The 12,638-nt window shown below is 42.1% G+C and overlaps 1 protein-coding gene across 1 annotated transcript in view; it reads right to left on the reverse strand.

Annotated features, from left to right (window-relative positions):
- SMARCC1 (SWI/SNF related, matrix associated, actin dependent regulator of chromatin subfamily c member 1) overlaps window positions 1-12,638 on the reverse strand; it is a 90,729-nt gene that overhangs the window by 75,744 nt on the left and 2,347 nt on the right. Inside the window, exons 2-3 of the mRNA XM_040590712.1 lie at window positions 6,961-7,080; window positions 1,238-1,323 (exon numbers count right to left, since the gene is read on the reverse strand). Of these exons, the coding sequence (XP_040446646.1) occupies window positions 1,238-1,323; window positions 6,961-7,080 (206 nt within the window). The remainder of the gene's footprint in view (window positions 1-1,237; window positions 1,324-6,960; window positions 7,081-12,638) is intronic.

Genomic DNA, 12,638 nt, shown 5'->3' on the forward strand with positions numbered 1-12,638 from the left:
ATTCCAAGCTCTAAGTCTGATCCTTAGAGTTAAATTCCAGTATTACTTCCCTCTACACCCCACATGCACAAACACAAGACACTACCCACACTAGTTTTGAGGAATCGGCAAGAGAGTGAGAAGAGAGGAGGCGATCACCACATATCTGTGTTTTGCTGACAAATTTCAATGACTGAAAACTAAATTCGTTTGGAAAAAAATGGAACATTTAAGTATTCATTAAGTAGGAGCCATTTAACTCCTTTATCTTAAAGCAAAGAGGTAGCAAGACACTCCTGAAATATACACCACACACAACACTGTAACCATGTGTCACGTCCTAGGTGCTGGCAATATTGGAGTAGGAAAAAACCTGACAGCAGCTTACTCATACCAGCTTTCCAATGCACCCACCTCAGGTATCAATTTAGCTCATACGAGTACAAACAACTCCTAAAAACAGCAACCGTACCAAATCAATTTATTTTTGCCTTTTAATTTGCTCTTGAGGATAAGAGAAATACAATCAGTTCCAGGGATTCTGTTACAGGTCTGCACAACATCAGCGCAGAAACTATTTAAATTCATGTACAAGAACAATCTTTGCTTACTTTTACTTATTGGCTTTTCATCCTCAGATTTGTTCCAAAGTTCTCAAATGTAGTAATTCATGCTACCGCTGCTTGGAAAGAGGATTATAACTTAGAAACACACAGGTCAAAATAATACTGCGATGTCATGTGAATAGTTTTAATACTAGAGTCTATAGCTCCACGAGCAGCGTTTCTAACTACTTATGCTCCCCATTTATGGAGGTGATAAGCAATGGAAAACTGAGCATTTATTACTATCTATATAATGCTTCATGTTTCCCCAACTAACTGAACTCTATACTCACTACAGTAGCAAAGATTTACACCTTATAGATAAGGAACAGCGATTCTAAGTTACCAGTTAATTTACTCAGGCATACAGCAAGTAAACAGCAAAAAAGAAGCCTCAAGCTTGTAATTAACTCCCAGCCTACAGGCTCAGGACCTTACACTTGAAGAACTTATCTTTAAATAAAGAAGTGTGGGGGGGTGTCTTTAAAAAGCTACCGTCAGCAAAACAGGAAAAAAAAATTGCCTCTTCCCATCTCTGACTCCCTTGCCTACCCAATTCTCCAGAAAGTATTAAAACTTTTAAGTAGTTTGCATAGGCATTTCATGTGCTTGATTTCATGCAAAAGGTGTATAAATCAAAAATAAAAACTTACCAGCCCTGTTCATTCTTATATTTGTAAGCAGCACCAAGAATGTGACATAATGTACCTCCAGCTTTGAAATCCATGAAGCACTTTGCCTGGAACCCAAAACAGAAGCGAAAACAGTGACATTGACTTCTGTGTAATTAAACAAATACATTCCTGTTCACTAAGTTTTAAACATCTAAATTATCAAATGCATACTTTAAGTTTCAGATTAATTACTTTGGAGTTTTACACTCTCCTTTAAGGATGTTTCAAGAAGATTAAATGCATTTGGTTTAAGTAGAATTCTTTGTGTTTGCAAGAACAACCTGATACATCTGAAAACTCCAAGTCCTTCTTTATGCACACCGCTTGCAAAAAACCTCCTTGCATAGCTGTAAAACAGAAATCCAAACTACTGTCTGAACACCCATTTCACAGTAAATAAAACCTAAAATCATAGCTGTCAGTTAAGAGGCTCTTCATCTGTATCAAGTAGACCAAAACAAATCATTAGAAATGCAAACCTAAAACCCAGGCTCTACGCTCACTATGGCTCCTAAAGCTCTCCATTCACATCCCTCGCCCACCGCAACAGCAAGCTGATTGTTCAAGGTCTGAAAAGGTCACTGTGTAGATCTGCCCTGAAATACTAAATCCAATTCATTTCTTCACCATCCATTTTATAGACTACAGCTGAGTCACATGTTTGTAAACAGGTACTCCGGATTCAAGAACTGAAATTCAACTAGTAGCACGAGGAGACTGAAAAGCTCTACCGAGTCCCACCAAGTCCCTTCTCTAAAAGGTTACTAAAAAAGCAAGACTGCTCCCTACACAGAAAGGTACATTTTTCTGATAAACTACAGTTTTGAATTATCTTTGCTGTTTGACTAATACCTCTGGTTAGGATGTTTGCATGTGCTCGGCAAAAGCAAGCTACTGTCAAAGTCACCCCCAAAACAGCAGGCAGCCGGACAGCACAGCTGAAGCCAGGACCAGGGAAAGGCACCACCAGGAGCTATTTCAGGCACGGCTCGTGAGTAGGGACACACAGGACGCTGGAGGCTCTCCACACAGCATCGGGAACAGGAGGGAGAAAAATTTGCAACAGCACTGGTGAACTAACCAGGGATAAGGAAAGCAACGTAGGATAACAGAGCAAATACAAACTGTTTCTGTCCACCAGGCCTCCTCTTTACAGTTACAGACTGGTTTCCAATGTAACTAATAAACTGATCCACCAAAAAGCGGTATTTTTTTCCCCCACCTTTCTCCTTCAGTTCTTATAAAATGTAAAAATTCATTTACAAACATGCACTCAAGTCAGACTACCCTGGAACACTTCTATTGACTGCAGTGCCAAACTGTTTGCGGCAGCTTTTATACAGGGTCAGAAGGACTTCAAATAGATCTGAAGTCTGGGAAACAGACCTGTTTACCCGAAGAAGCCTTTTTAAAAGCACGCTGAAATGACAAAAAGAGGCAGGTCCAGCACCTAGCTAGGCTTTCACAACAGATCCGTGTATTCTGCCCCGAAGCCCCAGGGAGGAAGCCCCCCTACAGGAACACAGCCCCACACCCCCAGCCCCACAGTGCACGGCTGTGCGGAGGGGCACTCTGAGCTGACCCCTTGCCATGTTGCTCCATGCGCTGCAAGATGCCCAACCACTTACTGGAATAGGAAATGAAACCTATCTCCCCATGCGCATGCTAAACATCCAGCCCAAGATCGGTCAGTTTTGTGTTTCTCAGTAAAAATAGAAAACTTTTACAAGTCACAAAGCAGAATTTGGGGAGCTCTCTAACAGACAGGTTCCCAGTACCAGCAGTTTTCTGCAAGCTGCCTCCTGCTGGAACTAGACAAAGCACAAAGGTGGAGCCACTGCAAAGACAACAGGATTCCTAGAGTTTTTCTACATCGGAAATGTTTCCGATCTAGCTTCTACCTCATTTTTTAGATCAGAGCAGGTAATTTTCTTTCAAGTCCATTATATTACACCTCAGGAGCATTTCCTAACACAGAATGAACACCAAATTACAGACAGCCTTAACACTGCTGACAATCATTTTAAATTCATTTTGCAGCCAGGCAAAAATGGTAGCATGGGATCTAAACGAAACATTGCCTTCCTTGGCTCCAGAGCTGCTAATGGAAAACAAAGCAGTTCTGTGAGATATCGAATACACCAGTGTCCAAGAACAACATAAAAAAAGATCCTTCACAAGCATTCAACAAGAACAGAACTGCTCCTGGTCTACCATCTGTTTAGAGCCCTACTGCGCACAGAAAGTAATAAAGAGAGCTCAAAGCTGCCATACGGGTACTTGCCAGTTTATGAGCCACATGCTTTTCAGTACTATTCTTAGCAAACTGAAGTCCTCTACAGATGAAGCAGTCTCTGATCAGAAGCTTGAACGAAACCAAAATGTTTTAACACATGAAATTATTTTATTGCCATAAGACTTGGCTCCAAGAATACAAGTGTTGGTTTACAACCATGCAAGCAAACGCTGGCTGCTCTAAAAAGAAAAATAAACCTCAATACAAAACCAGAAGACCCACAGTAAGGAGTGTTTCCGCAGCACTAGCATGGAAGTTGCTGTTACTTATCTTCAGCTGTCCTACACACATAAGGTCATCCAGAATCGACCTTTCCCTTTTTGCTGACACACCAGACATATCACACAACTTAATCACACAAGACACAATCACCGCAGCAAAGCTCACCCCACCTGCATTTTGGGAAACTGTTGGTCCCACTGCTGTACCCAACGTTAACCCACATTACATCTTTCCATGATAGGGCCAGAGCTTTCTGCGCTCCCAAGGCAGTTCTGGAAGGCAGCCCTGCAGCCTGGCACAGGGCTCAGTGATGCAGGAGGCCCCAGCAGCACAAGCAACTGCAGCAACTCAGGCAACTTAGGATATTACTACCACACCCAAGAAGTTCAGCCAGTATTTAACCACGAAAAACTATACAAATCTTTTTCATAGACGTGTCAGTTTTTTTGAAGTGTCAGCAGACTCTAGCAAGACACTCCCGTTAAACTGTGGTAATTCCTATTAGCATAAAAGCAAATAACTTTTAACAATTGGACAAAACCTGTTCAGCAGAAGACAAGCAGCTGTCAATAAACCAGATTCCCTTCAAAATTTTTACTCCAAATCCATCATAAAAAGGCAATTAAGACCAATTGGCCTTACGATTTGCCATCTTAAGGGTTATTAACTTAGTACAGCCTTTATTTGAAACATGCAAAACTGCCTTTAAGAGAATTAATCAGCTTTTTCAAGCATCAGTAAGGTTAGACAACATGCATTTAAACGCAATAATGAGAAGACACGCACAGAAGTCAAGCTGTAACAATCCTTCATTTACTCTAGGTCTATTCACACTCTGTACTGTCTGGCATCCCTGCCAAAGACAAGAGCTTAAACACAGAATTATCGACCTTCTCTCAAATAGATCAGGGTCTATTTCATCCACTCAAAGCACCAAGCAAAACATCTGAATTTCATTTCAGAAGATGCAGTCTGCGGAGATGTAGATGCAGTCCAGGTAAACCTCTGTGAACTCAAATACTGATGGAAGAGACCAGCTTCCCTTTGCCTCCGACTGCTCCAGCACTGCAGAACAGACACCTCAGGGAACAAGTGTGAGGGACACTGGCTGGTACTTGGAAAATAAGCACCAAGGCTCTCGTGTGAACTGGAGTAACAACCTTGGTTTGACATGTTCTCACCAGCAAGTGCTCCTGGCGAGCCACGTCCTTGTGCTTTGCCAACAACTGCAATTCCCAAGAACAACACCTAACCTCAGACAGGCTGCACCGATAAGGGGAACACTGCAGCATGCACTATGGGGAACAGCATCACACAAGTGACTATAAATGGCAGCCTTTAGCGATGGTGGTTGCGAGCAAGTCACACATTGAAGACTTCTGCAGTCATCCACAGGTACATAGCAGTCAAAAGTTTTGATGACTTGGGGTTGTTTCTTTTAGACAAGCATGACCTCCTCCTCTTCAGCTTCAGATCCTCCCTCACCAGGAACATGGTAATAATGAACAGCCAGTTGCTAAGACAGCCACGGACTTTTAACCTCTTTTAGTTTCATTCGGTTTCTTTTCAGTGGAAGTCTGCAATAGCTTTTCAATAAATTTTTGGAGATCAGCAATGTCACTTAAAATGTCCCTTCGCCCTCCCAAGTCAGACGCAGTCCTGTAAAACAGAAGCATTCTGCACACCTTCGAAGTGCTATGGTAGAATAACAAAGCCTCCATTGCAGCCTGAACCAGTAGCAAGCATAGTGGAACACAGGAATAACATATTTACAATGCCACTAAAATCTTTATTACTCACTCTGAAGATAAGACAAATTGATTTAAGACTTGAGAGCACTCGAATGGTTTTATCAACTTGTTGAATATCGGTATTTTTACAGTCTACACTGCCATACCAAAATAAAGCACTGCCATGTTCCCTCTGTCCCTAGAGTTCTCACAACCACCGAGGCAGCAGGCGATCAGAATGGAAGAGATGGTGAGCGACACCTCAATGGCATCTTGTGGTGCTTCTGTGTGTTCCTAAGCACCAAGAGATTCACACAATAACTATGGCTGAAACCTCCTCTTCTGAAGAAAACGCGTGTGAATTCACACTCCTCACAAAGGAAGCTGCATAAGCAAAACATCTGGGGAAAAAATCACCACAAAAAAGATACTATTCTGTACATGGTGGACCAAAGAAGACGGGGTACTTTCAATAGTTTTCAGAACAACTGCCATTTATGACATTGCAATCAGTTACAAATATTTCGAACTTGGTACGTACATCTAAACAGAACGCTAGACTGCATGACCTTACATTCCCAGTAAGCATTCTGTGACAAAGACAAGCAAAGACCTTGCTGTAGACTTCCCCAGTGCTTACACATGCATTTTTGACAGTTGTCTTGACCCACAAAACCTGCCCCAAGTTGGCCAACTGGGTGCTTCGATACCATGCTGCAGTCCTTGCCCTTCTCAACCAAAATCCTTCTGCTACTTTGTCCTTCCCATTTGCTGCATCCCTGGTCCCTCTTCTCAGTGGTTTAGGCTTCGCACTCACTTGGACAAGATTCATTTGGTGGTAGGCAGGGGTTCCAAGCACAGTGGGACTGGCCTTTGAACACAATCACTTGGGTACTACGCTAAAGATGTGCCAAGTTTCAATTTTAAATAAGCAACCCTTAAAATGTTGATATTGTTTCTGTATACCAGTATCTTGAGTGAATGGAAAACCATCCTGGACTAATTAGGTAACTATGTACTATTAAAGAACACGGTAAAGCCACTTTTCAGTATTATATAGCATTATAGGTTTGAAGTTTTATCAACAGAAAACCCCAACTGAAACTTGCTTGCTTTGCAAAGTACGTGCTATTCCATCAGTTTAGGATGCAACAGTCCAAACAGATTTTACTAAAATTCTATGTAAGCTTGTAAATTTTAAGTTGAAATTAAAGCCTTTCCACCACATTCAGGAAATCATTTCCAAATGTACAGAAAATAAGCTGTATTACATAGAAAATCTGCTTTTAAGGAGGAGCGTGCTATTTCACCCCTTCCAGAGGACACAGAAACGAAAGCCTTGGACTAAGCACTGATCTCCCTCCCAGTCTCCTGGAAGGAAACCAGTGGCACAGACACTAGAGGAAGAACGAAGTATGCTGTTGTAATAGCGGTGGGTTAACTCCAATACTCACAGGAAGCTTTGTGAAGGCAGGATTGGTGACATGTTTTCCAAAGGCATCTTCCTGGAATTGCAGCAGCTGCACCACCAGCCCAGCCAGTGTTTTATTGGTAGGAGCATCTGCTTGAACATACTGAAAGACAAAAAAAACCCAGCACACGCTTACTTGGGACAGTGGATAATAAAACATGTAGACTGGTCTACTAATTCCCCAGACCCACTTTATCAGTTGTAGAGCAGAGTTTTAAGATTTAAGGATCACTGTGTGTCCGGGAAGGACGGGGGTGTGCGCACAGGAGAAGTACCAAGCACAAACATTTTTTAAGCTTTAGTCTTAAAATACAACACGTATCTGTGAATCATTATCAGCTCATCATGGCTGGTGGTGTTTTACAGATAGAGATTAACTACTTCAATCTGATTTGTAGTTCCTAATAAAGGAACAAACTAATTCTGGCCTACACATACACAAAGCTTTCTACAGCAACTTTACAGACTCCTTCTGTAATCAACTGCTACACATTCAACCCCAGAGCATCCATTTGGTACTACACAGCACGTCACATACGAAGAGGAAAAACCAATCCAGACAACCACATCTGCAATACTCTGCGACAATCAGCATTTCCCAAGGTGGCACCTCTAATAAAATGCACATATGTAAAAGGGGAAATCACAGCATGGAATATAAAAAACCTCCCAAGGCTGCTGTGTTTTCATTACTCCTAATATTACAGGATTCACTTACTGGATGTAATCTCACCATGCCAGAAGACTACTAAGAGTAGAACCAACATTGATGTAGAATATGCAGCGATATTAGCTACCCGAGTCATTTACCTTGATAACGCTATGAGCCACAAGGCCTTTGCTCTTCCCTCAAAGGATTCTTCACAAGCCACTTAAAATATTGCACCAGAGCCCTCAAAGGTTTAAAACAGCAGCGTTAAACTGCAGTCAACCTCACTAAACTTTCCAAAGCACCATCTACATAGCAGAAGTTAAGACAAAGACACAGACTTTTCCATGACAGTTTCACAGTATCTGACTCTGAGAAGCAAGCTCCTTCAGCACTTGAGGGACAGGGACACGCATCTGAGAAATTAAATCTTCGCAACTCGAAGGACACAGATACCTGTAAGATTCCCCAGGTGTCCTGCCTTGTGTATAAAAGCTAATCTAGAAATATGAGCCTATAAAGAACAGAAAGCTGAATTTCCAAAGCCGCATTTTTCTTAGTCCTCTTCCCTCCCCCAGGAAAGGCAGGTTACTGTGACCGTTTTATCCAATTAATAACTCCTATCAATTCACAACAGCTACCACAGAGATATGATGAAGCAGCAATAACAGTCAGTCTTTATCACTGCTAGAATCCAGCTGAAGATAAAGACTTCTGCTCTTAGGCTTTTTTAAAAAACCTCTAGACCCTCTCACTCCTCTCAGCTAGCAACTATTCTTTATAATTTTTGGACTGGAAGCTCTGGGTGCTGCAGCTGGATTCACCAGAGCAGTTTAAGCAATCTTTTGTTGGAATTACTGATCTAAGGATGGCAAAACGGAGTGTGCGACTCGCTCAGATGCCCCAGTTAATCCAGCATCTTTACTGAAAAACCCATCCCAGGCTCTGCACTCGCTTACCAGGTGCTGCAGCTCAGCGGGCAGCATGCCATTCTCTTGCCTTTGTTACAAGAGGCAAAATTCTCCCACAGGGAGGCACAGGATAATACTTAAACCGCTACTGGTAAATTTGCCAGAACCCTTTTTATCAGTGTCCTGAGGGTTGCTAAACCAAGAAGGATGATTACCAAAATGCATGCAGTGCTGTGTATTTTTGTATCTGTTAACGGAAGATTTACCTTGTACTATTTTTTGTATAGTTTAAAAATAAGTGACTATCATACCCTACATCCATGCACATCCTGGAAATCACAGCTAACAGCCCTCAATCTCCCATCATTTCGCACGTTCAACCTTTTGCACCACCACCTTATGCAAGTCTGAATAAAATTCTGAGCTTTTAATTCAACTATGCCAATTATAATGCAATCAAACAAATGTAAATTAAAAGGTGCAGGCAAAACAGGTATCTGCTAAACTACAGATTGAGGATTTGCAAAAATATGAAAACAAAAGCACAGCAAATCCAAGTGTCAGACTTCATATTAAATAATCCCATTTCTATTAGCAGGACAGCTTTGATTTTGAACACCTTCACACGTCATACACATTAAATATGTTCAAAAAGCAAAGCCACTGGTTCCAGCTTAAGCCCAGCTTAAGACAGATATATATTTTTCCCAGTAAACAGAGTACATTGTAGTAGTACAGCTTTAGTTTTGCATGGGAGGCCTACTCCAGGAAGATAAAAGATGCAAAAGCAGCTTTTGTATATCTTATCTGAAGCTACACAGCCTTCATTCTGGCAACACTGAACACAGAAAACCATAACCATTAAAACTCATTTAATGGGGGGGAAAAAAAACTCTTTACTGCTACATTTGCTTTTTTTGTACAGGATAAAAGTCTTAAAGTTTTCTGCAACATGTTTAACACTATATTTAAAATTAATAAAAGCACCCCAAAAATGCATACAATGGAACAAGGCAGCAAGCATTGATGGCTCCTACTACCAGTAAAACAGAAGGATAAAGCAATTCTGTGCTTGTGGCCATCATTTAACACGAAACAAAAAACTCAACCACCAACCCAAAACCTTGTAATTTCACTAATCTACCTCTCAACCCATACCGTCTACTTAAACTCACAGCTTCTTTAGGGCACTTAGAACAAAACTGCCTTCAGCATAACCCCCTAGCTAAGGTTCTCTCAGTTCCAGTTTCAGGAGCCAATAAGTCACAGGGACATAATTCATGAAAATGATAACCAGAGACAGAACGTACTCTTCACACAAACAAGGCAACAAAAACAGAAAATGAAAAGCAATAAGGAGATAGTAAAAGTTTAGGTTTCTTTGTCACCCATAAACGAGTCACAAGGTAACACTGCCTGCTGTAAACAAGGTGGCTCTAAACACTGATCACTGCAACCTCAGTCAAAAAACTGAACCCAGAAGTGGTGGTCTTGCAGTGACTTACTGTGTGTTTTTTTCAGACGTTTTCCTTCAGGAGGGGACACCAAACACGTTTACATGAGAAGACACCTTGGAAAGTATATTCTTAGACATGAAATTTTTCAGGCACTTACTCCTTTACTTGCAGATCCCACTTTTACCTCTTGCAGGAAGCACTGCCAGCTGGGAGCTATCAGAAAGGAAGATAACATCAGGAACCCCGACTCATTATTTTGTCAGAGGTTCCCCCTAAACAATAAGGGGGGAAAACCCACCCACCTTCAAAAGGAAACACAAAAGACTCCTCTCAATTGCTTATGTACACTAACCAGCAACACAAACAGATGTTTAAAGCATCAAAATCAGTAAGATTATTCCCTGATCAATATGCAGTGGGTTTGAGGGGACCACAGAGGAACAAAGTCACAACAGATATGCAAGTTTTCCATCAGTCTCCACAGCAGACAGAAGCAGAAAATGATTCTGCAGCAAATAAAGGTTTTTAAACAGAGAATTCCAGAAGGCAGAAATGATGCTCTGTTCTGATACACACACCTTTGGCATAAGAGGATTTTGTTCAAGTGCTGAAATACCAAAGCCACATTGACACAGCAAAGATTTTTCTACCGTTTCCACGTCCATTAGAAATACAAACCCACCCACACGTCCTCACAGCAGCAAAGATGTATGGTCAGAAGTCTTAGACTGTAACTCAAATCATTCAAGAAGTGAGAGTAACTACTAGCAGAGGAAATCACTGCCCTTCACCAGCAAGATCTGCCATTGCAGCTGCACTGGAAAGCTTCTGTCACAGACGTTAAGGGACATTCGTACACCCGGTTTTGATGTGGTTAGTGACCTCAAATAACCACATTATGGCTCTGCATTGTAGCCCTGTTGCACAAATCCTTTCCTTCTCCTAAACAAAGAACATTTCAGCTCAGATCACTGAATAACAGGGAAAGGAAAACCAACATTAAAATACTTTGATCTAGGTTATAACCCTTGTTCCTTTCTTAAAGGCGAGAACACAAAAGAGCTGCAGACACTGCGAAAATGCTCCCTCAGATTAAATCAAAGTCAGTCACTGAAGAAATACTTGATAAGGTTAGCACCGACAGGGGAAGTCGGAGCCAGCAGAAGGAGAACTACAAATCCTCTAAATTCAGCTCTTGGCTGGCAGTGAACAAGCAGGTGGTCTCCAAACAGACATCTCTGGCTGCAACAACTGCCATTTCATAACAGCTGCCAAGAAGCAGTTCGTCCCTCCTCGCTGTCGGGCTGAGGCTTATTAATAGAAGGGCATAAAGGGATTCCACACTGCTGCCCGCTGCTATCGTCCTGCAGTAAAACAGATATGCTCCACTGGCAACAGTCCAACACCTTGCAACAGCACCACTCCATTAATGTGGAAAGAAAACTTATTATCCTACACTTGCTACTAGTGCAAGCAGGTCCCAGATACTCCACAAACCACCCAGACTTCCAAGCGATGATACCTCCTCATACCCTGCACAGTTCGGTGTCCATACGGGCAGCCCACACCATCTTAAATGGTGAATTAGAAGACAGGACAATGCTCCACTCACTCTTTAAAAAGCAAACCCAAACACCGTCCTCCCTGCCCCCCAAAAAATCAGTTTTCCAACCTTGTCTCACAGGGTAGGGCACAGCTTCCAGAGCCACCGAGTAGCTGAAGCTCGTACAGACCAATAAATTGAACTGGACACAATGAACACACTGGGAACAGTCCTTAGGGACTACAGCTGCAAGGCCAAGGCTAGTTTCTGCATCCTTTGTATACATACTCAAAAAAATCCCAACTATCTTAGGAAGATATTTTTCAATACAAGAAATAACTGTTTTAGGACAAGCCGTTTTAATAAGAGCGATTTGTTGCTGAATGGTAAAGGAACTACCCAAACAACACATAATATTAGAGATCACCAAGCATTAATACAATAAAAAGTGAATTGCCCAGTTTACTTTTGAACTATAAATTTCTGCTTCTAGCGGACACCTTGATGTCACCAGTTAGCCTACCCAAATGCTATGAAAGCCTGTTGCATCCTCCAGGCCTGGAAAACCACAGCATAAACCCATTTCCAACTCACAAGGAAGAAAGGCTCAAACACCTGTACTGCCGTCCAGAAGGAGACGACCTCCTGCAACCCTCAAAGCAGAGAAATAGCTCAGAAAGACTTCCCTACATCACACGCACACAAAAATAGGGAGCGGGAAGAAGTTTAGAGTAAGCAATTAAGTTTTCTGTCATTACCTTTGTTGCCACTAACAGCCCCTCCAGTGTTCCTTCCGTCTTTACAGGCATCCTCCACCCAAACACCTGAGCCTCCCCAACACAAGCTCCTGACACATGCCGTCTTTCTGCACATCCAGGGAAGGGCCTTCCTCACCACCAGCACTTTAGCCAAAAAGAAACAGACCTGAAAGGTTTGTGCCAGGAAAACCACATCACAGCAACGCAGGGCTACAAACCCCACATTGGGGCCTAAAACAATTTATCAAGAGGTCTCTGACAGAGACAGCACACCGCCTAGGCAGCCCACTCCTCCCTGTCAACGAGTTCTTCCAATATCCAGTGCGAGTCTTCCACACTACTA

This window comes from Falco naumanni, chromosome 4, assembly GCF_017639655.2.
Source record: "Falco naumanni isolate bFalNau1 chromosome 4, bFalNau1.pat, whole genome shotgun sequence".
Classification (NCBI taxonomy): Eukaryota; Metazoa; Chordata; class Aves; order Falconiformes; family Falconidae; genus Falco; species Falco naumanni.